Source organism: Adelges cooleyi, unplaced genomic scaffold (assembly GCF_023614345.1).
Source record: "Adelges cooleyi isolate 19-005CV unplaced genomic scaffold, UGA_ACOO_1.1 ACOO_flye_CR_arks_rails_tigmint_CR_PRNA_108, whole genome shotgun sequence".
NCBI classification, from domain to species: Eukaryota; Metazoa; Arthropoda; class Insecta; order Hemiptera; family Adelgidae; genus Adelges; species Adelges cooleyi.
This window is the reverse complement of record NW_026095761.1, coordinates 3,399,816-3,426,309: the sequence shown is the minus strand read 5'-3', so window position 1 is coordinate 3,426,309 and position 26,494 is coordinate 3,399,816. Positions and strand designations below refer to the sequence as shown.

Sequence of the window (26,494 nt, the reverse complement as noted above, 5' to 3'; positions counted from 1 at the left end):
AATATTTAGAAATTAAACTAACCGAAAAAAAATTAAAATAATAGAAATTCGTCCTAATATGTATTGTCATTGATAAACATTTAACTAACACTTAGAAAATGTTATTACTACACTAATAAGTGTTTATTATTATCTAATAATTTTGAATATCTTGGTCTATGTATAGTTAACTCTAATGAATAGTATACTGTGTCTGTTTCGCAACTCTTTAAATATTTGTTCGAACAATGTTGTTTATGTATAATGTATCATTTAAAATAGGTATCTATTAAAATAGTTAGAGTCTAGCGATAGTAAATGGTAACTTGTGATGTATGATAACAGTTTATTGATAACAGTGTCTTGACCATTGATAAGAATCGTCATTAGAAATTATTAATAGCCAGCATTTATAACCACCGTTACCACATGGGTAACTTACTGTACTCTTCAATTATAATATAGAATGACCTCTATCCGTTTATTTATTATCTCTGTTGGTTGTGATATAGGCGTAGTTCAATTTATGTATAACAAGCATACATTTATTATTAACGTTTCGAGATTAATCGATAACATTAATGGTTAACATGTTTACATTATAAATGTATTTATTTACTGGAAAATAATAGTTTTGATTTTATAACCTAAACGCATCAACTATAAATTAATAAAACCAAAAACACCCTATATCATATATTTCGACGTAGGTATACATAAAAGGTAAATAGATACCTATTACGAGTGGAAGCAGTGAAAACACCAAAATATATGTGTTATAATTTATGACTGGAAATTATAAAGGACGGAATTAACGATAATATTTGTACAGCATTAATGTTATAATATAAATGGAAAACAACGGAAGCGTTTTACGGATTAATACCCATGTAACATATTATATATATTGTTTAACACTTATTGTTGACTTAATTAATTTTCGTTTTATTATAGGTATGTTATTTTTTATGAAATAAATTTTAATTTGCGAACGTCTAGTTACGGCGTGTTAGTTTTATATCGTTATTATTGATTGTTTATATTTAATAATACCACTTTGACGGTTGTTGGTACGACGTTAGACCGTTATAAAAATTGTTTTTTAAACAAACACATTGTAATATCATTACGTCCTGTCAAATGGTCAGATTGAGCACGTGCACTCATGCGTATGTATGTGTACAAAATGTATAGTAAACACTCACTTAACTGCTTGGTTTGATGTTATACAATATTTTTCAACGCATGTCAGTCATCATTTTATCACAAATTAAATAAAACCAGATGAGCACTCTAAAAAAAATCGAAAAATGTAAACAAGCTTTAATAATCTCAGTCCAGCGTGACCAACAAATGTAAAAAAAAATAATTCTTCTGTTATATAGTGTGGTCTGTGAAATTATAACAAACATCTGTAATGTTGTATCACCATCAACCTTCGTTAATCAACCAAGGACAATAGATAATATTATCTATTACTATTATTATCTATTGACCTTGTTTATCAACTACTTGTTATCAGTGATTCTTGTCAATTTATTTTATTATTGTAAATAGTGTGTACAATATTTTCGGCACTATAATTTGGCCCAACTACATTATTAAGTTTAAACCAATAAAAAATCTTTATTTAAAAATGTATTATATTACTATGAAGTGTCACTATCTGGTTTTATTCAAACTGTGATATTGTCATACTCGGTCGGTGCTGACGGGTTACGCTATTATTTATGAGTTTTTATTTCAGTTTTTGCTTGTTTGCTCGTTCAACACACCCGCAAACTGAGTTTTGTTATATCTAATATTTAATTATTTCAATTTTCACCAACACCACAAGATGTAACAATACGATTTAATAATCAACTACCTTATTTATGTTCTCCACCACTCTTCTCCATATCACAGTTCCATAGTCAATAATTAAAATCGACTACCTACTGTCCTTTCAATATTTTAAGAACTAAATTTAAATATTGGCTTTCGCTGTTTTCTTGTTAATCTATATTAGCGTTTAAAACACATTATACTCGTATTGCTCCGTTAAAAAATCGTAGGACCTCTTGGAACTCATTGGCATAACAATAGGCAAACTTGTAATGTATTTTATTTAAATTATAAAAAGAACACCTATATATACCTAGCACTCGAGTCGTTGAATTCAGCGCATTTACAGGTAGGCGTTTGCCGGTTACAATGGACGCCGGTTGACCATTAACGACTGCGTGGCACACTATTAATAATATGCTCATTCAAAGTATTCACTTGTGTATATTATTCAACGCGAAACGCAAAATTTTTATTCGTGGTTTGCTGTTTTTTTATTTAAATGATTTATGGTGTATGATGTTAATATAAAACGATTTCATTTCAAAAATTATTATATCAGAGCACAATTTATGTTTTATATAAATATATATACATATATGGTATACGGCTAGTCTCATAATAATAATAATATGATTTTTCGCTAAACATTACTTCACACGTATGCAAAATAATATAGTTATTATTATGACTGAAAATAAAACGTTCTAAACGATATTACTTTTTTACTTGTTTAGTTTAAAAAAAAATCAAGTTAGTATATTATGGTAATTGAAATGAAAAAAAAAAATTAATGTTGATGTTGTTGTAGGAAAAAAACTAAAATTCTAAACACTAATAGTGAGAAGACAGATATTTAAGTAAGCGTTTTTAAAATTAGGTATTTAATTGTATTGTTTCTATTCAAACGTTACATTTACTTTTACATACTTTTGGGGATTATCACAAAAATCCTACTCTACTATTATAATTCAACGATTTACTAGATGGTATTTGCTTTTGGTGGAATATGAAATTCTTATAATATTTTGTCACTCCTACACCGATAGCCGTTCTCTGTTTATATTTTAAATTCAAAACCAAATGGGTTGAAATAGTTTTAACGGCGTGTCGACAGTTCGTTTTATACTACTGTAACGTACATATATTGTATTTTTATGAAGGTAGCATGTGTGCTCGTTTGTTTATACAATACAGGTTTGCTACCATTAAGGTTTTGGGTAAATGTATTAAAGCTGTATGGTCGATAACTCAATATCCTACCGCTTACAGCAGGTGTCTACGATGGGCACATTAAACCTGAGTAACAGCTTTTTTTCTATACCGACCGATATTTAAAATAATAAAAAAACAAAATAGTTTTTATTGTACATGTTAAATAGCGATTACAGATTGGCTAGAAAAATAAAGTAGGCGATACAATATTTTAATTAAGAATTTACTACCAAAAAACCGTCCTAGTTATTGATGTAATAGCTAAACATCACAGTTTAACTTTTATTTAAGGTTTTGCGAAATTGCCTGTACTTTACTCATTAGAAACGAGGCCTGGATAGCGTCCTCTTAATGATTCATATTTTATTTTGTTTTTTTTTAACTACTTTGTTTTTTTGTATTTTGTGTTATTTAATTGTAATTCAATGGCAAGCTTGTTCTATTGGGCTTCGTGTTCGTTAAATAAAATGCAATAAATAATGTATATTCATTTATTTTTACATGTTTTTTTTTTGTTTTACATTAGTAAAACGATAGCAATTCCACTGTCGATATTTATTATTCATGTTATCCGTATGGAAATCAAGTCAATAATAATTATCGTGGAATGTTTTTGACTCTGTTGAATCGATTTTTTGGTTACCCTTGTAATTTTGTACTTGCCTTCGACACGTCAAATAAACGGTGTTGTTGTAATTACTTTATTTGCTTGCCGAAAAGTCAATACGTTTCACTTTTGTTGGACGTATTAACAAGAAGGTTTCTGATTGATTATTTGTGTTTTTTTTTTTGAAAAGTTTATTTTGTTTTTATATTTCAAGACGATAAACTTGAGTAACATAACACTGTGTATTACTATTGTGCTATTGTGGTTGTTAACGAGTAGGTAGGTACGAGTCGACAATTTATTATTGTGAAGAAAAACTAGTCTATGAATACTAGTTGAAATTTATTGTCCCTTTAAGAAAACACATATTTATAAAGTTAGGCTTAATAATAATATACATTTAAAATGAAAGAAACTCCATCCCTTAATTCATTTGTCAAAAATCACTAAAAATGGATAATATGCCAGATTGGAATACTGATTCCGGCTATTAGTTGGGTAAATTTAAGTGTCGCAACTCAACACCGAACTTTGAGATCGCACTTTGTATAGGTCATTAGTTTAACAGTTAAACTTGATAAATTACTGACAGGCCTTCTGAAAAAAAAAAACAAAAAACGAAGACTACTATAGGAGCATTTTAACGTTGTAACCAAACAAACGGGTAATTGTACACATCAAAATGATTTATTATACATTGGTAATTACGGCTTGGTTAAAAGATTTGTCACGAACATAAATTGTTATAATAATAGCGTTGAAAAAATACAACACCCATTTATTTGTAGGTCCAGCAAAGGATCATACATAATTTTCAATTCAAGCGCTCGTTTTGTTCTCTATAGAATTTACATATTATTTCAATTAAAATATACAATAGGATTTTTGACTGCAAATTGTATTTAACCTAACCGATTGCATAATTTATTTTATTTTATATTAAATTGACACTACACTTCAAGCTGTAGTTTAGCGCTTTGTTTATTTTGTTCGAGTAAATCAATTTTTTACATAAAGCTATATGAACGTGACGTGCAATCGAAAGTTTAGATGAAAAATAATTGATTTAATTTCTTCAGACAATAACCATAATTGTTATTGTTACAATGCAACTAAAATTTAATGATATATGAGCACAACGCATACCAAAAGTATTAACATATTTTTGTTAAAAAATAGATTAGTTTTAACGTGGTCGGTGTAAAGCACATATACAAGGAGTTCAAAATCTCATGTAACGCCCGGTTTTTTAATGATAAAATAACATTTTAAAAAAACGACCGGCGTGAAACATTTTTAATTTGTATTAAATAATAATAACTTAAAATTGTTTGTGAGTATGTGTATTTTTATGTCCTCGATTCCATGAAAATAGCAAATTTATATGTAAGGTCACTCGTTTGACATATTCAGTGTTACCTTTAGCTTTTGTACACACTATATATACATATAAATATATTATATGCTAGGATAGGATATAACATAGGTACATCAGTCTGCAAACGACAGCTGAATGCTTTAATGCGCGACAGATCAGAGACAATTATTTGTGTTATTCATATTCACTACAACGAGCATGGCACGCGCAATCAAGTATTAAAATAATAAATATTTTTACAGTCCAGTTATTAGAGTTAAATAGAAAAGAAGGATTAGTAAATTGTTAAAGCTACTCAAAAACCTTGACGTGTGAATGTATTTTCCAGAAAACGTCGGATGCTATATGTAAAAATGACAAGGTTGTTTTTCACATTTTTGAGAAATTCCTTTTTTTAGCTGGCGTCCGTTGTCTTACTTGATCGGAAGTAGTAGTGAGATAGAAAGGAATACTTCATCGTTTGATATTTTTATCTATTAACTAGGTGTGTTTAGTGATCTAAGGTAAGACTACAATGGAACTTGAAACTAAAAGTCATTAGTATCAAAGAGTATCTATTATACAATATAATATGGAAAAAATATAAAATTTAATCAAACATCTGATTTTTAACTGCTTTCCCATCTAAGCTTTAACCTAAACACTATTAAAATATGATTTTTAATTTAATGCATTTACCTCTTCTTTCTCTCCAAGCGAGTCGCCGTTTTCTATCCGAAATCTCCTCCTTCCGGGCTCTTGACCGGAAGCATCCAGTTGTGGCAACTGAAACAAATAAAACGAACAATATTTGTTTACTTGTATTTTTGTTGTGTATGCGTTTTATATATGGTCCAATAACAGCGATGCAAGTTTATAAAACACTTAGGGTGGGCTGAGAGAATTTTACTACGGTAAGCTACAAAACGTTCAAACCTCGACACTATTATATGTAATATCTGTAGTGCTCCAAAATGTGTTCAAACCGCACACCCTTTACTCTCTGGAACCATTACAAAGTCGTTTGTGCAAATATTCCAAATCCCTTTATCTCTCAATTAGACTGTGACTCAATTTCTAGAAGGTAATCCTCAATGAGGGCTAAAGCGTTGTTAGCGCAGAGATCTAAATCCAAACCAAAATTCCATAAAACCGTTTCGCCTAGAAGGGACGGAAACTTTTTTTTTATTTCTCTTTTTCAAACAAAGTCATAAGACTTAAGGTCTGTAAATTAGTCTGAAGGTATATCTAGAGTGGGGTTACCGTAATACTTAAAAATATACAGTTTTAAATATGTTATGGCTTTTATCGAATTGTCTATTTCTACCATCTAAAGATTCGCATCGGAGCGTTTATCTGAAAGCTATTGTATCACATTCAGTTTCTCAAGACCTGTGATCTCCCCTACCCCGCAACATGTTCCGTTCCCTTTACGTCCCCTGACCCCACTGTGCTGGTTTTTTAACTTTACCATTTTTTTCTTGTTTTATTAACTATCACTATCTAAACTACGGAATTGTTTTCAACCTGTAACAGCACTAATAATCACTACTGTGGACAGCGACGAATGTTGTCGAGTCACGTGTGATCCCAATCAACCTAACTGTACTTAAGGTCGAGTGTGTTCGGCTGCCATTCGCTTTGTGTGGAAATCAGTTTTGTTGACTTTGTTGTGTGCGCAAATACCATGCAATAACCGAGAGTGGCTGAGTCGAGTTGAGTTTGTAGTATTGAAACCGCGTTCCGAGGTTCTACATTGACGTGACTTTATAATATATATATATATATATGTATAAAACAAGTAGACCCGTCGATTCGTTATCTTTTGACACGACTTATACCAAAGTTTTGCTTACCCCCTCCTACCCCCGTCAAAAAAAAAAAAATACATGCGAGTAATTGGTAAATGCCACAAGACGTGGCAAGCGGGTCGGAAAAGACTACAACAACAATAAACGCCCACCGTCGGGTTTGGATTTATTTTTCACTTCCTTATTTTCATTGGTAACGCGTAATCATTAAGGCACAAAATGTAAAAACATAATAATATGTCACTCGATATATGCTTAACACAAACTCGGATGTAAATCCTGTGTAAGTTGAAAGCACATCAAAGTCAAAATCAAGGCAATCGAGTCGGTGTTTTGCTCGAGAAACGCTGTTGAAAGGAGTGACTGTAGTTACAATAGGTAGGGGGTGTGTACGTTTTAATATGATTTATTACAGTCATTATAAATACATGCGATTTATCACCTTTGTTTAAAACGTTTATTCGATACGCGTTTACACCTGTGTTCGAATCCAGCGAATGCCTTTGGAAATCAGATTTCTTTAAGCGCTTTTGACAATGATTGTATTTTTTTTCAAAATGTTTATAGAGATTAAATTTCGAATAATCTTTATTTTACACTCGGCGCATTAACATTATTATAATAGTAATTTACCATAACGATATTACACACTCACATCCACCAAATAAAACATCATAACCATAGTATCATCGCATAGGCTCTTGCCGTTGCATCGTGTAATTTAAAAAGCACCTAAAAATCGCATTCGGACCAACATTACAAACAATAAGAAGCATTTATATACAAAACAGCTGGTGTGTAAAAAATCGGAGAAGCCTCGTTAACGACGATCGAGAATAATTTATACAGAGAAATTATATTTTTTAGGGACAATAAATAACCGGAATATAAACATGACTTGATAATTTAGGGGAAATTATTGTACTGGAAAATATTTCACAAGATATTCAGACTCGTGAAAGTATACACCTATTCCTTATTGGTTTGATCTCATTAGGTCAGTTACCGTTAAAAAAATAAAATCAGGTAAGTTATCCAAGTCGGGTCATACAGTTAGGTTGGGGTAGGATAATATTCGAACATAATTGAAGTATGTATGTTATTAAAAAAAACTAAATATTTCTGTTAAACATGGCGCACAAAAAAAAAATGTTTAATTAATTAAAAATATATTATTGCGATATGGGTTTGTATTGCCCCTCATTTTTATTATTATTTAAAGTATAACTATTTTTTTAGAGACGTTGTCAATGTTATAAAAAAAAAGTCGCGATAAAACCAATTAACAGTTATATGTAATTATAATTAAAAATCATCAGTTGATCCTCGATTACATTAGTAATCATGAATATTATTATAAAAAACTCAGTTAATAACATATTTTAGTTAATTAAAAAATAACTGATTTGTGATTATTACAACTCTTAATTTGTTTCTACTCTCTAATAGCATATTTAAAAACAAAGTCATATTATTAAATATATTTAATAATATAGCTTTATTTTGTGTATTGGAGAATACTTAGGAAACATAACGATTTACAGTTTTAGCTTCGTTGTAGATCTAAGAAGGTATTTTTTTACAATAACTATTTTTATTTTATTTTTGTATTCTATTTCCAAGCGTTTAAGTGAAAGTGATTTTATCACTTTCGGAAATAACCAAGAAGAAATGTTTAAAATAAGAAACATTTCCAAAAGTCTACCTTTGTCGTTGTGAATACAAATCCTTTACGGTGAATATATTAAATATAGTATTAGGGTTACGCGTCTCGTTTCGTTTATGCGTTTACCTATTCAATAGGTCCTATTGTATAACAGGTGAACAAAATAATACAATATTTATATCGAAATGAAAAACTATAAAAGAGGGAAAATCTGTTTATAGAAAGTGGCCAGGGCGCGAAAGCGACAGCGCAAACAACTTTATAGGACATGCACGTTAGAGCGGTTATGAATAGTAAGTATTAAAAAAAAATAATAAAAAATAAAGGACCCTTTCAGGAATACTGCCTACAAAATGCCAAAGGGGACATGTCAAATATAAGAATTAAAAAAAAGAAGGTAATTCTGTGTCAAAATAAATGATGAATAATGTAAATATTTTTACATCTCGGAATAGTAAACAGTTTATTATTTTCTCGACGTGCATAATAATATACTACCTTATAATATAGTGTAGGTCGAGCGATACGCCTTTGATCCGATAGTCAACTGAATAGGTATGCCCCGTAGGTAAATTCAATGTTATAAGAACATTAAAATAATAAGACAATATCCGAAAATTTATGTGAATTCGTACCAAGAAAATGGCGTTTGGGTGCACAACTTATCCGGTATATACGTCAGCATCGTATTTCACTATAATTTTTTTTTTAATATCTTTATAATATTTAATAATGCGTGACGCTGCGATTTCGTACACAATAATAATATTATATAGTATTACACGACCTTAACGAGTACCGAAGTTATTTAATATAGGTACAGAGCGATCAATTTAACGTAAGACACTTATTCTCACGGAAAGCAATAACAATTTTATTGTTTTTCTTTTTGAAAACGCTTTTTTTTTAATATACGGCGTTATTTACAACATTATAAAATTATTAAATACATACCTATTTTAGTATTTTCCAGAGCGCTAACAGTTTTTGAAATTGAAACGGTAACGTCTAAAATTAACCTAACTTTTAAAATTAACAAAAATTTGCCGGACATTTTTTTGACTGGTCGATAACTAGTTGTCGATAATTACTTTTCAAAGTAGACAAAAATTATGCTATACAAATTATAAGAATAATATTATTTAATTAGATAAAAATAATACTTCACTGTACCCGCCCTCCTGTTCACAGCTTTAATAACTTTAAATGTAAATATCTAAAACTGGTTGTCGACTAGTCAAATGTTCAACAAATTAATCTTAATTTAAAAAGATAATTCAATATGTAGGTACTTTACCGATAATGTTTAACGCTCTGGAAAATATTAAAAAAGGTAAATAATATTTCGTAATTTCATAATATCATACAATAACATAAATAAAAGTGTTTTCAAAAAAAAAAAAAATTTTATAATGTAATAATTTTCTAAGAAAATGAGTGTCTTACATTAAATTGATCACCTTGTTTTAGACACAGCTAGGAGGTGAAAGGAGTGTAATCGAACAAAGAAAATAATCAAAAACCATTAAGATAAAGACCACAAACACTTATAACCACAGTTGGAAATTTACATAAACTCGATAATTTATTAAGAATAAGAGGGCAAAAAAAAATATCTAATGAGTTTGTCTGATAAAATATTAGTGTAGTTTTTAAATTCATTTTTCATTCATATGTATATGTTTGTGTATATATCATTATAGTGGCATCCTTTCACCACTAGGTTTACATTAAATTGACTATTAAAAGTGAGCGAGCATACACATTTTACAATAAATTTTACCATATTTTATTACCACGTATATCTCGTTGTGTATTTGAATAAATATATAATAGTAAACAACAAGTAATTAGTTTGTCAACACATTAATTATCCACCTCGTAGTGAATTATTATATCTCAATAAATTATCACTACGTTCTATACATAATAAAAAAACATAACCGAATAGAGTAAACTCGTCTACTGCTAAATATGTAATTAATACCGACTCAGTTGTACCTATTAAGATTATTTAAAAATGTCAATAGAAATGTATTTTGATGATTTTTCCAGATTAACGTTATTGCTTAACAGAGGCGAGGATTGTACTTAGTGTTCTCGACGTTTTTGTACAGCAATATGGAATCGTATCTTTTTTATCCTCAACAATTTTATTTGGACATTTTTTTATTTATATTATTCCTATTGACTATACTGTTCACTGAACACTGGCGCTGATTGCACTAAATATTTTTGCAGTTGTCCTGAAACGCTGAAATCTGATTGCGCGGAATTACTTCATCGAAATTAGCTAGGTATTCGACGTTTCCAATTCGATGAATTAAATTCTATCGGTTGTGTACAGTGTTCAAATAACCCTAATAAACGAATGTCGCACTCAGGGATGTGTACTCGGTGTTTACCGTGAAGCAGCAAATGCTATATTCACTACAATGGCTACTATTATACAAATAAAACGATTATAGTTTAAATCGAAAGCTAATTAATAAGGTCGTTTCAAAATATACTTTCAAAACTGTATAACATACAGTTGATGTACATTAAATTAATTTTTAATTTAAAAAAAAAGCTAGGCACGGGGCTTAGCACGATTTGTTATTGTATGCTGCAGAAATTTATTAAATATCTATTCAATGCATTTTTTACCAAATTCCATTTGTTTTCAATAACAATTATTACGAGTCGCCGAAAACTGTACGAAATTATTGATTTTCAGGAACGGCAATAATACAAATTCTCCAAAATTTAATTGATTGCAATTAGTGAAAAATAATTAACTGTCAAGTAAAATTAGTCGGGAGTTACTTGGAAGGTTTGAACGAGGAAAATATTAGTTTTGTTTTAGCCAGAAACTAACTTGTATAATATTGTCTGTATAATAATATGTTACACGTTTAAAATTTATATTTACATTTTACGGTATTGTTTGAAAAGCAATGACTAACCAAACAAAAGTTACATAATATTTTTGGATTATAAAAACATCACAGTAAATATAAAAATCAGCAAATTGCGTATCAAGAAATAAATATTATGTAATGAGAGTTGGATTTTTAAAGTTTTATCACGTTTATTAAAATAACTTTCCTGCGTGGTCATACTTAATCGTCCATTTGGCTGATCACGCAGGATCACGCTATCCCTTAAAACGTGCTAAAACTTTGAATACCAATCACTAAGAGCAAAATGTAAATTTCTTAGCCCGCAGTTTAATAGTCCCATTATATATTATTTGTTTTTATATTTATGTATAAAAATATTTATGTTGACATTGAGTATTTGTTCCCAGCGTTACAGCGCGATGTTAACAGTATTTAGTTTAGAGGATTTTGTAATTTTCAATTACAAAGTCGACAGTAGCTAAAGCCAAATTTTCGATAAAATGTCCAGACACCAAATTAATAAAAAAAAAAAACTAACACATCGTTGTAAAACCACTGACTAGATAAAACCAGATGGCGCATTTGGTTACTTATTGATAAAGGAGAAACCGCATTCTAGAAATGAAATTATTGTACAAAACATTTTACTATAATATTATGTTATCAAATAATGGTGAAACCATCAATCAATAAGTTCAGCGACGCTCAGATCTGATACAATAATTTCTCGTAAACATAATTTTTTTCTACCAGTGGTTACTCCGAGTCGAGGAGGGATCCGGTTTGTTTACATTTTCAGTGCACCATCTGTTTTTATCTAATCTGCGCATAAAACCAATATACCTTCTCGGCTAAGCGTCTAAGCTAAAATGTGTAAGCGGATGTGTATTTTTGGCGCACCGAAATTTTGTATAATTATTGTTATTTTTTCTAAACAGCAGTTGTTCCGCAAAGCCGACGATATTTATAGGTGTTGTATCGCGTGATTCTCGCGAGTAAACGCTTGCAATCGTTGGCTATTGAATAATACGGCGAGTTGAGTGAATTCGACCTATTTGCCAGTGCACCACCAGACACTTGCCTCTGAAGTCTAAGGGGTTCCCGCAGCACGCCCCTCTGAAAGATTTAATCGTTCGGAGCGTTTTAATTACTGCTGTCGCGTGCAAACCCACACGGCCGCGGGCCCGAAGACGACACGACCGATCGACCGTTTCCTTAATAACAATAATAGCAATTATATATTATAAGACAAGATAGGATTGTCGAGTCGGCCCATTAGGTCTCCCGGCAAAACCAGTAACCCTTAACGACGACGACGACGGCGGGCACGTCGTCGCATCCGAGAAAATAATATATCTACACAGCTAGCACTGTTATGAATAATTTCCCGATGGCTGGAAAAAAAGAAAAATACTACCACCACCCTCGAGAATCAGCGTCAGGGCTGTGGTTAAAGACAGCGAGGATTAATCACGGCGCGGCGAATGGTAATTATTTATCGTCCACGTGACGCGAACCGAGTTAATGACGTGACGGACTAATAGAGTGAGAATATTGTATAATAATATTATGGCCATTGTTAGGAGGAGGAGAAAAAAATATATATATACTCGAAAACTTTAACAACAATAAGACAATAATAAGAGGGTGACCGTGTTGGCAAAGTTCCTATTTTATTATAAGCAACTCGTTATTTAATTTTTGTCTATCAAACCAAGTTATTTAGACAGTTTCGGTTTTTAAATAATAACTTATAATGAATGTCGTGCATAATTCGAATAGAACGTTATCTAAATTAATCATCTAAGTAACACAATATTCAAGTAATAGTTATTCAAGTAATTTGCAAGTATTTAGATAAATAGTTTTGAAAGTATTTATTTTTTTTAAACTATATTTTAAAACATTATTTCGTATAAATATAATAAATACTACATTTCAATTTGTAGTAAGTTCTTTGAGGGAGATACTTTATAGTTTATTTTATTTTACAGTATCAGACAATAATCAAATGTATGTCTTTATTTTTTTTTTCAGAGCTCTAACAACTTTTAAAACTCAAATGGTAATTTATATATTCGATTAACTTGCTAGAATAATTTGCCGAAAAATGTTGTCTGGTCGATGGCCTGTGTATAATTACTTATTACTTACTATAACTACTAATTGATTTTTTATGAAATTATCTTTATAGCTTTTGGAAAATTACTTTCAAAGTTACTAATATTTAAAAGTTAGGACGCGAGGTGGAGCACGGTAGACTTATGCGGGCATATAAAAATAATACTACAATCCGCTTCTTCTACCGTCCTAAATTTAAACTTTAATAACTGAAAAAGTAATTGTCCAAAATTGTTTATCGACCCCAGTCAACGTTTTTAGCAAATTATTCTTAATATAAAAAGCTAAATCAGTATACACGTTACCGTTATAATTATATTTTATTCTCTATTGTTAAAGCTCAATTAGCTGACTGCGAATACTTTCAGACGCCCAGACGTCCTAAGTCCAGACTGTATAGATACCAATAACATAATGGCCGAACATTTAAGTATAAACGGAGTAACAATACTCCTTTTATTGTTTACACTTGACCGTGTCCCTTCGTTTTGTCCATTGCAAATTCGAAAGCCTCTCGGATACCCATTTAACTTGATCTACAAGTAAAGATGCTTTTCGGCTGACCTTTATGACGCCGCACGCTTTTACTCAAATAAAACAATATTACCCAACTCGTTTGTGGGCCAACAAGTACGTGACAATTTTCACCAACATCCCAACATATTGTGCTGGTAAAGTCAACAACAGAACCTGACGTGATTTTATAATTTGTCTCCAATTGGAAATTCTACCCGGATTAAACATTGAAATACAAACCAACCAAGATTTACTAAGTGAAATATTTGTTTATTTTATTACAAAAGTCCTCCATCTGTTGTTAACATGGATATGTTATTGGGCTGGATACAAGAAATTTCATGTCACCATTTTCGCGTTACATTTTCACTTCCACGCACCACGTAATACGAGAAGAGATAAGTGATAAGATATAATTTATAAGAGATAAGTGATAACAGATAACATATTCATGATTCAATGTTTTTTCGCGGAGTGGAGAAAATAATTATATAGTTTTTTTATTTTCTCTGTGATTTAGTTTTCCGCTATAAATTCCTGTTTCTGGATAAGAAACATTCTGTTAATTATTATTATCGTTTTTCGAACAAATCATACTTCAAAAGCATTGTTAAATATATAACGATTAAATCAATAGTCGCATTACGCGATGATTATAAACACGATTTCCATACCAATTGTATTTTTTATAATCCAATGTAAATACATTTATATTTGGATTTATAGTGTAAAGCACATTTTTTATTCCTCTCTCGTCCGTTTTTTGATATCAATGGGGTCGTCCACACCAACACTATAAAAAAACTGCTCTCTTTTTCTTCCCGTTGTACCTGCCACATTTCTATTACCTTTTCAATTACCTTCACCACCATTCCTTACCTTAAGCCACCTTTCCCTCAAATCCTTTTTACTTTCAACACCAAAACTCCACGCAGATACGTCTTTCGGTACTTCTACAACAATATTATGTCTAAGCCACCACAATCAGTGTACTTTTCTAGTGTGGCATAGGTTAAGTTTATTTCAACATTACCCATCTTGAATATACATAATATATTGATAGCAATTCGATTGGAATTCTGCCAAGAGACATAACATCACACCCCTTCTTCATGAATGATAATAAAAACAATATTATAATTATTGTTCGGTAAAGCCAGTAGCTAAGGCCCTGTTAGGCAAGTGATTTATATTTTATATTATTTTTTTGTAATTTATAAACAAGTCAATTTTTTTTATTCGAGAGAAGATGTACGGTTCAAATTGAAATATTATATTTATGAAATAGGTTATTATCGTTCATAACCTTAAAAATATAATTCAAGCTAAATATTTTTATTTTAAAAAAGTATTATAATAAAAACAATACGTTATTTGTATGTTTTGTTGAACGGTAAAGTATAAGAAAACACAGTATGTGACGTTACAGCGAAATTGAATGAAAATAATTAAGTGTAAAACCCAATACTTGGGTTTTAACTTAAACAACGAGAGAGAGCTAAATAAGGAAGTAATTTATCATGCTTGAGTGTTATGGCGGATACATAAAATCGAGCGATTTAAACATAGGGTTGTGCAAGATAATTCAAGATTTAAATAAGATGCCATAAGTGCCATGTGAGTAGAATAATGTGTTGTTGGGTGAGATGAGAAGAGACAAAATTAATAGAAATTTAATGTAGTAAAACGGGAAAAGGATTCAAGAGGTATAGCGGTATACATAAGAAAATATGTTCTAAAAATAGTCATCGAGGCATGTGTTATTGATAAGTAATTAAAGTAAATGTGTTAAATACATTTTTTATTGTTTAATAAAAAAAATCTACGACTGTGGTCGTTTACTGCTTCCAACTATACTTTAAGTTAACAGTTAACTTACAGTTTTTGTATTTGTTTTTTAATTAGCCTTAAATTTCAATTATAGTTTATGTTAACCGCTATAGTCTCTTAGTTCAATAGTTAAGCAGTCTGTACATGTGGCTACCAATGAGCTGCAATTAAACAAAACTTGTTAACATAATTAATTACTACATTGAGAGGGTTTTGAATGATTTATTTGTACATATTAAAGTTCAGGTAACATTTTAATAACACACAGGCAAACTGTGAAAGACCTATTTTGTATTCCAAAAATATATATGAATAGTATAGGAATTTTGGGAATAGGTTAAATTATCAACTTTATCTTTGTGTGGACGTTCCAGCTTATTTAATTATTTTTTAGACAAAATGTTATGTCGCTAATCCATCGTTTTTAACCGTGGATTATTATTTAAGTCCAAATTTAGTGAAGAATATTCAGCTGAAACACACATTTCGAGAAATACTCATCCTACTTTCAAATAGGTTGGGACAAAAATAAATGAGTTTGCTTTTAAACAACAAGGATCTTTGCAAAGTTCTACTAAGTTTAGTACTTCGTTTGTGTTATCGCGCAACCACATTCACAACGATTTTCTAGAAATTTACATTTCAGTAGCTAAATGCTGTCGGTTAGAATTCGAAATAGTGTATACTTTATACCTTAACGGTACAATCCGGTAATCCGTTCATTGTCGATATGTCAGCGAGCCGTCAAATGATTTAAGTCGGGCTTTACACTTTTGCAATCCAATCCTCAAATTATACAAAACGATTTGGATTTCGGCAACTTTAGATCATAAATACATTGTGAAAAGGGTATACTATTGGGTCATGCCGAATTTTGATAGTTCTACCGCTACTAATATTGTCCACAAACCATTATGGAACAATCCAGAAGTTTTACCAACGAGTCCAGCAGATTCGACGATATTCAAAGAATTGTAATTATTTTGAACTTTCACCGTGATATGATTGTCATATGTTTTATATTGTAGAAATAATCGCACAGTAATAATTATTCTACAGTTAACGTTGAAATAGAATTTCTCAGTCGTTTTTCTTGGGAAATGTTCAAAGCAAAAAATAATCGATCAACCGTCGGCATTTAATTGGCAACGTTAAAATTAAATTTGATATTTGATATTTTTCTAAATAACGACGTCTAAAATGTACAGAAATAAGTTGGAACTGTGTTAACTAATTAATTTTTCTACAGATACTGTGTTTTTTTTTTCTTTATACCCGGATACGATAATAAGAGTCTGGCTCGTGCGAATTCCACTGCGAGGCAAATAATAACAATAATTATGATTACACCAGATGCAGCCACAAGCGCAGCAATGAGAGCAGCGTTAACGTTGTGTTATCTCGAGAAAATAATGTTTTCTAAGGTGCCCACGTTGTTGAGCGGAAAATTGTTCCCACGGGCCATTCTCAATCTCTAGTCTGCTGACATGTTTATCTTTTCGAGAGAGGAAAAAAACACCAACAACATAATAACACCCAAAAATATTATTCTAGGTTTTCGGCAATAAAACAAAAAAAAAAACACCCATCGGTTTATTAAATAAAACACTTATTTTTTTCGTCAGTCATGGCGGTGTCATCGGGTATTTCCCAAGGAATTAACAAGCTATTTTCGGGTTTTTCTTCGTCAGTTAATATAACCACCAATATAGTAATTATTATACATCCTCGTGTATCTTATTATGTAAGACTTGTCATCCGTTTTCGCGAGAAGTCGAGATCGGAGACAATATCAAACGATATGCCCGAGGTAAGCTTTAACAAAGGATAATATATATAATATAGAATACATCCAAGCAGTTCGATTACTTTGACAGAATACCTCTGTACCCAGACAGTTGGTATTGCTATCCGAGATCTAATGTATCGTTGAATGATGACTTTTCCATTCTGACGTTTTCCCATTACAGACGGCGAGAATATTTCTAGTCCCACAAACAGTATTAGTCGTGCAAAACCGAATTTATGGAGAAGAAAAAAAAGAGCACAATATGTTAGCTGTTTGGCCAACTGACACAAAAAAAAGAATCTTGAGAAAAATGTGGTTATTATTAATTTGTTATTCTTATTTTTTGTGTGGAATAAAACGCTCAACCGACCGAGGAGTTTAATTTAACTCATGACTAATTCTCGGAACGTATCCAAGTCTTATCACTATACACTTAGGTACTTATAATTTAAGAGCCCTAACAAACTTCTCGAAGTGGTCCTGCGACGGTAGTCTCGAAATAAATTATTTAAATTTTTCAACAACAAAGCCGGTTAGTGCAATATTATTGTTGTAATTAAATTAATTATTTTTTAATACCTAAGCCAGTAAAATAACTATCAAAATACACCCGTTGGTGTACAAACATAATAAATTAATTTAAGCATAAAAAACAACAGTTGTTAAATGAAAAATGATATTTTGTTAAAGCACACGATGTACAGAGTGTTCTAGCATGAAAGGTAAGTAATAGGTGATTCGGCATCTGGGGGACCCCCAAATAAGCCCCCCGTTTTCATTTGTTCGGTAAGTTAAAAATTGAAGGTTTCGAAAGTTAAGTAAAAAAATAATGACAAGTGATAAAAGATAAATGCTAAGAAATAATTGATAAGAGATATACGATAGAAGATAAATTATTAATAATGATTGATAGAGATAAACGTTGAGATATTAGAGATAAATGATAAGAGATAGGTGGTAAATGATAAGAAATTAAAGGTAAATAATTAGAAACAAGAGATAATAAATAAATGAAAAGATATTAATAATAAGAGATAAATGATTAGAGGCTAGAGGTAAGAAATAAATGATAAGATAAGTGATAAGAGAAGAGTTAGGGGTCGAAATGGACTGAAAATGATGTGAACCCTCTTTTAAGGTGAGCTTTTTGCACTGAACAACAGTGAATAATTTTTTTTTTGTAAGTCATTATTTTTTTATTGAACTGTCGAAACCTTAAATTTTTGACTTACCAAAAAAATGAAAATGGGGGGCTTATTTGGGGGTCCCCCAGATGTCGAATCATCTATTACTTACCTTTCATGCTCGAACCCTGTATATCTGCTATAGTTATAGATTTTTATTTTTATTTATCTAATATAATAACATGATGGTTTTATTAAAAATTGTAATTTTCAATTTTAGTGTTATTTGTACAAAAAAAAAAAAAACTACACGATTTAATTAATTTAAAAAAAAATATACTTGCTACTTTAAAAGTAAAAGCTACACAATTATACACCCTTTTGTATATTTTGTATACACTTTAAAATAACCCCGGTTGACCCAATTACTTGAGTCACGTGCGGTCAGTTTCCCATATCCGTTTTAAACACATTTTACTTTTCCAAATATTTTTCTGTCATTTATTGCAGTAAGTAATGTTTTGTTTTAGGTTCAGAAACGATGAGAAGTTAGCCAAACGACTACATAACTTGACATATTTGGTTCTACATAATGTTATGTGAAAGGAGAATATTAAATGAGTCGAAACATTCAATTGGTCATTACTGAATAATTAACAGGTGTTTAAAAACATATAGAATACATCAACCTGTTTTGGTCTTGGTGTCAACAACAGACTACGAAAGAAAAAGGTCCTAATATATATATATATATATATTTTACAAACAAGCGCGAATTATTGGAAAGCAATTTAAGATATTGAATAACTAAAGTACTATTTATACATTGGTTGCTTATTTTTTGCAATAAAAACCTTTTGGATGAATTACAAATAGTTTGAAGAATACAAATACAAAATTACCGCACACCGTACAAGTTTTTTTATCAACTAATGTTATTCAAGAAAGGTGACGGATCGATATGACGGGCAGCGTCTTGGCATCATCCCGTACAAAGTACGTGGTTGCTTCCCTACAGGAGGTACACGGAGTAAACATGATAGTATTATAATTTATACTCTGCTGTATTTATTATTCTTAAGAAAATGGTTTAAAAAAAAAAAGTAGTCTATAATATTATGTTGAGGTACAGACGACCACGGTGGCGAACGTTGTCAGTTTACGGTTTGTCGGCGCTCAAAGTAGGCCGTTGAAACATGACTATGAGAATCGCTTGCGTTTACCGTTTAGATATGTATCTCGCCCCGCAGCTCTAAGATTTACGGTTCTAGCAAGCCATCAATCTTCCGGAGGACCTCATGGGTATAAAAAAAAAAAAGAAAAAAAAGAAGCAAACTACACTGAAGTCTCCCCCCCCCCCCGAGCGTTCTTCACATTAGCTCTTTGGCGTGGGCGTGGGGCGGTATAGCGTTACCGTGTAAAATATACGTCCCCACAGCCCCCGGGGATCCCCTACCCAAAGGGGGAGGTTCTCTGTGTTATATTCTTAAACTAGCAAAACGAGAGCCAAATTATCCGGCTGGAACGGTGCCCAGGCAAACGCGTCATCGGTATATCCGCATGCACAATTTGTCAGTGTACGTTCGAACTATCGCCGTGTGAAATTTGTGTTCAATGCAAAAAACCCGCCGAAAGGTATGATACAGGTTAGCATTACAATGCACTCGGTTTGGTTTGTGTCGACATCAATAACGTCTGTCTGGAGGATTTACACAAATCATTTGTTCGTCCATATCACCACGGTAAAAGTAATTTGTAAGAAAAGAAATGCCAAGTCTATAGGTGTTGTTGTATTTTGTCAGTCTCTGATGATGTTCATGATGAAGCAAACTTATGTATCACATTATGTCAATTTAAAATAACCGGCAAGAAATAAGTCTGTCCGCATTCGGTGCACTGATAAAGCGTATAGTTCATTAAAATTTAACGGACCAATACACGGCCATGTCTTTTGATTTTTGAACCTGTTGTAAACGTTCATGGGGGTGCAAAGTTTGGGTCAAATCCGTTAGATGAAAAGTGAATTCTTATTTTCAAATTTGTCTTTTTTTATTCAGGAATCTTCGGGCCCCGGAAAAGAATAGTACCGGAATTTTGTTTTAAGATGTAGGCATGGACGGTTTACTTGGAAAATCTTGATAATTAAAACAAACCTTTAACGAGTAGAAAAATAAGACATACTTTAACAATCCGATTCTACTTTAAAGACTAGGTCCAATTAAATTTGAATAGAATAAGGTACAATTTTTTTAAATAAAACTGTTTTGTAGTACCTTTTTAAAATACTTTATAAATTATCTGAAAAATGTTGCTAGTAACGACACCAAAAGATTGATGTTTTTATTTTGAAATATATTTGTGTTTTATACTTTAAGTTATGGATTTTTCGCGTTGTTGGAAGACTTTGGCATTCTAGACAGGTCTTCATAAATAATATTATCAATATTATCAATGACAATAAACCCAGTTCGACCAAGCTTTGTTAATACCAAATACACTGTATGGCGTATGCTCTATATAACAGCGTATACCATATACGTGTAACGATAAAATGAAGTACAGAACAATTAACATAATTGTTCATTTACTGTTCGACCACCATTGGTCGAACAGAGTATTTTATGTATGCGTTATTGAATAGACAATTTAAATAATTTATAATTCCATAGAGTCAGAATATTATAAGAATAATTGCATGCATTCCAAAGTTCTGTTTTTTGTCAACGATGATAAAATAATTGAAATTAGAGTAAACTTCAGTGTTTATTTTCCTAGGTACTAAAAATAATTGAATAGACTTGAATTCATTTTTTCACTAAAGTACTTTACAGCGCACCAAACATTTAATATAATAAACTACGAGTATATTTTTTTAATACTAGATTAAAATGTTATTATGTTTGATTTATGACCGCGATAATTAGTCCATGTTAATTACATTAAATAACAATAATATTATTATAATTTTTGTTGCTGACAAAGACGTTATTTTAATCTTTCGCGTTTATACGATTAAAACAAAATAAACAATGAAGGAAACCAAATTAATCATTTTCAAAGAAAGGACGACAGTTTATTGTCAAGAGTAGGACAAGACACAGAAACTGTCATCTCACATTATTACCGCGACAACGCACGCGTACTTGACTATATCATCACAGTTATTTTCTATTGAACGTTACAGGACGAATGAACCAGCTTGAGATAAAATTATAAGATCAGCCGTTATGAACAATATTGTCAAGTGATTGTTTTATAATATACTAGTAAAGCGAAAAAATGATAAAAGTGTCATGTAAAACAAAACCTAGTTATTTTCTCCGCTCCTCTAAAAAACATTTAATTATGGATATGTTATCTCTTATCACTCATTTCTTTTCACTTATTTCTTATCTCTAACTGAAAGTGAAAGTGTAACGAAAAAATGGCGAGATGAAATTTCTTGTATCCAGAGCCCAACAATATATACATGTTAAAAAACCACGCGATTTTTGTGTCGCTAAACACTGTACACAGTATATACAAATCATATTAATCATTATCACAGGTCAAAATATACATAGGTAGTAGGTATCCATTCGTTCAAGTAATTCACCACTACGTCCGTTTATCTTTGTCATCGAACGACAATATTTTTTAACAATTAGGTCATAAAAAACGATTTAGATGATTAATTTTCTTATGCAAATCACATTTATTGTTATTGTTGTTGTACAAATAACATAAAATTAATAATTATTTTTAATACCAACCGTGGTTTAGGAGAAGTTTAGTAATGTTTATTATTTAGATACCTGGCTAGTAATTTTCATACATCAAACTCAAAACGGAAACAAGCAAGGCCTAGAAGTAGATCTAACAAAGTTCCAAATAGTTTGTAGACACGAAATAGATATTTATCTATTCATTTACATTTAGCCGGTAGGTTTTCCCAAATAATACATTTATGAATCACACAACGGCCAACAGTATTTTTAGCTATGTAAATGCGAAATTAGTTATGACGACATTACACTTTTATTTATTATACGTACGTTTATTAGTATAGAAATGAAGAGTCTTTTTTGGCAATTATTTTTTTTTACCAGATTTAAAATATATTTGTCTAAAATAGCTAAGCAGGACCCGTTTTGTTTGGCTACGATTTTAGATGGGTTTTGAGCAAAAACGTTCATCATCAAATTTATTTGATAAAAAATGCCCAGGTTGAATTTCTGGGGTTTATGTGTTGGCGGATATTAAAAAACATTAAAGGGGTTTCTAGGTTTGATAATAGACTCTAAAACCACATAACAGTCTGTAAAAACATATCTGCGTGTCTTTATGTAATATAATGTAACGCCCTCTCAATTGAAATTGATCTTTTTGCAGCAATACTTTGTTTAAGATTTCAAACAACTTTCATGTTGTAATAAACATTTAAGCTAAACTCGATCATTATCTTATATTTTTTTCTTTATCTCTGGATCTTACGTTCTTTGGTAATATTACCTAACCGGCAATATTGTGAAGGTAATTTTTTCGATAAACTCTACCGGTAACGGATACTGTGATTTTTAATCTCTGCAATTTGTCTTTGTGTCGAGATGAACTGGACGGGTTGTACACGATCACGAGTGCAATATATCATCCGGCACAGGTGTTTGTAATTCCCATAACCCGCGCCGCGTGAAGGATGTTTGTTCATTCTTTTCAAAAGTGCGTAGGTTATGGTTTGGATAAATACAAAATATTATACTCGACGAGCGAAATTCGTTTTGGGCAAACCGAACAAGGGTTGTGATAAGAAAGTGTGTTATGTAAATATATTTCAAAGGCAAAGGTTGTGGGACACTCAATGTATGGAAGGTGCATTGCCATTAGAGTCGGCTTATTATGAAAATGTCCACCAGTGGGAGGCCGCTATATTGTGAATATTAATTGGGTTTTCCATGATTTATCAAAATACACGAACGTGTTGTCATCACCATGCTATCATAGATAATGGAAATAATGGACAGGCCACTCCTGTACTAATAACACACGGGGTTGCGGTTTCCATTGAAATATCTTTGTCTTTTTCTGGCCTAGGGGTATCCATAGGTGTAGCCGTATCCCTGTTGCGGTCCCTTGTTAGCTGTCGTTATCACTTTATTCTCAGATGATAAGCTTGACGGTGTATTCATTTTTTTATTACCCGTGGTTTTTATCATATTCTGCTTCTTCTGTTGACATGCCTATTCTCTAAGAGTTTTTGTCGCCATTACTACACTCAGCTACCTGTCTCTATCTTGAACTGCCTCTCTCCAGTCTCCTAGAGTTTTAGATCTTCTTCTACCACGCCAATCCATTCATTCCTGGGTCTTCCTCTTGATCTTCTTTCTTTTGTTTTCCATTCCAATGCTATTCTAACTGTTTCGTTCTCGCCTCTTCTCATTATGTCGCCTAACCATTTTACCCTTTGGCCCTTAACAAAGCTTGTTACCGGTGCTTGTTCCATCATATCGTACAACCTTTCTTTGTTATATCTCCTTCGTCAGTTCCTCGTTGTGTCATCTAATTTAACATTTTAATATTTATCATGGAAAACTAACATGGCTGCATCCTAGGTCGGGACATATTTCAATCCGTATGCGCGTTCCATATATCATTTTGTTCAGTGCTGTAGGACAAAACCAGCTGGGGTCGGTGCCTCGACATTTCACGGACCGGAGAGGGGGAGGGGGCACAGTTAATAAAACGAATATTAACGATTTTAAACTACGGTCAAAGAATAAACGTGAATATAATATTTATACAAGAGTTTCGCCGAGTGGATGTGAAGAGTTTGCACACAGGAGTCTCTGTAATGGAAATCTCCGGGCGGTTACAATATGAAACACACACATACACATAATATTATATTTATACGTGTATATACATAATGTAAATGGTATACCAACACACACATAACAGGATATGTTTTTGAAAGAGAATTACATTTACCATCGCCCGACGGACTGCGCCATTCATGTACACCGACAACTTCTTCCCGAGTATTTTCACCGTCGGAAATTTGTACTTAAGTGTCGGAGACGATATCGCAAAAACGCGCAAACAATCCAAAAAGAATAAATATAAAACCACCGTTGAATGTTTTCCTCGCAAAACGATTTCCCCTGTTCCAGTGCAGAGCACCTATATATTTTGTAATTATTTATCTACCTCGCTCACACACCGTGGTTGATCGCCATATTGGATCACGACAAAACGATTGCACTCTGATCGTTATTTGGATTGTATTATTTTCTCTTTCCTGTTTGTTGACAATATTATTTAAATGTTAACCGTCGGTTATGCTTACCAGTTCCACGGATCCGTAGTGACGCCGGCTGAACACACCTCGCCGAGAAATGAGATCATTAGACGACGATCTGAAAATAAAAGTAAAAATATATTTAATGTCAAAAATAATTTCACCCTTATGTTTCTACGCTCGCTCAATACGGATACACTTAGTAACTAAGTCTTAGTTGAATTGCGTTCGACGTTAAACCGAGTATTCTAGGTTTTCTCATATTGTGCAACATATAATCAAGGTTCTTTTATAACGACAACTTTGATTTCAGTGTACTTTGCGGAGATGAAAAATACAACAAATATTTAAAAAAAAATCACAAAGTATAAAAGGTGTCCCTTGGGTATTTTCACTCGTATTTGCAATTTACCTGAAGTAAATAAAGACTTACTGAATTTTAGGTTTTCATTCGTTATACTTACGCGTTATATCCTACCGTAGACGTTTTTTTTATCGATTTTAAAAATATCAACAATTTTATTTGTTAGTTTTGATTAAAATTAAAATATAATACCTTCCCTTCTTGCTTGTAACTTACCAAAAATGTTAAATTTAGTACATTTAAGTGCTTAGAATACAAATATCTTTAAAAAAAAAAACAACTGATAAATAATATCACCGCCCCGGTAAAACAATGACACAACTGCAAAATTTGATAAAATGGACTTAATGATTTTATGTGTTTAGATATAGCGAACGCATAAAGTAGAAAAACGACGTAACTGTAGTTGTAATAATTAATTGTGCATTCATGAATTATTAACATTTTAGTGAAAAATAATTTGGTTTTTTGGTTCTTCTGTAAAATTTCAATTATTGCAGTTGTGTCATTGTTGTACCGGGGAGGCGATATTAAAATTGTTCGACATCACCGGTTGTATATTTGGTTTTATGCTTTGAAAAAAGTGAATAATTTGATTATTATTACTATACTTTACAATATGAATGTGCCGTCCATACGAACAGCAACGGTGTGGGTAATTATTAGTGTTTGGATCAATATTTTCATAGAGCAAAATATAATATATATTTATTGTGGTCAAACGTTTGTGAAAGCCATACGGTGTTAGTAGCATCATAATAATATTATTATACTTTGTGATTTTCAATGACCCATAATGGGCGATCTTTGCTACCCCTCACTGCGCAAAGGCATTTATACGTACACGGTCCAACTCTGTGGGAATGCCAGTGAAATAATATATTATGTGTGTTTTGGTAATGACAAGGTTACACGCAGTGGATGTGTATGCTCGGCACTGAACTAAGGTAACTAAACCCTAGTGGGGTTTCTCGATTTGAGCCACAACAAATAATAAGACGTTTATTTGAGTATCATAAATATTCCAGTGGCGGATCTAGGGATAAAAAAAGGGGAGGGGGTTCTAAAAAGAAATCACTATGAATACATATTATAAGCAATAATCATCAAGTTAAAGCTTACGTAGAAAAAA

General features: G+C 31.6%; 1 protein-coding gene and 1 long non-coding RNA gene across 2 annotated transcripts in view; one reads left to right on the top strand and one right to left on the bottom strand.

The window, feature by feature from the left end:
* The window catches only part of LOC126840925 (GTPase-activating Rap/Ran-GAP domain-like protein 3), an 88,988-nt gene that overhangs the window by 47,523 nt on the left and 14,971 nt on the right, over positions 1-26,494 (bottom strand). The window contains exons 2-3 of the mRNA XM_050576947.1: positions 25,047-25,116; positions 5,682-5,768 (exon numbers count right to left, since the gene is read on the bottom strand). Of these exons, the coding sequence (XP_050432904.1) occupies positions 5,682-5,768; positions 25,047-25,116 (157 nt within the window). The remainder of the gene's footprint in view (positions 1-5,681; positions 5,769-25,046; positions 25,117-26,494) is intronic.
* LOC126840931 (uncharacterized) overlaps positions 20,311-26,494 on the top strand; it is a 43,807-nt gene continuing 37,623 nt past the window's right edge. Inside the window, exon 1 of the long non-coding RNA XR_007686114.1 lies at positions 20,311-20,466. This is a non-coding gene — a long non-coding RNA (uncharacterized LOC126840931). The remainder of the gene's footprint in view (positions 20,467-26,494) is intronic.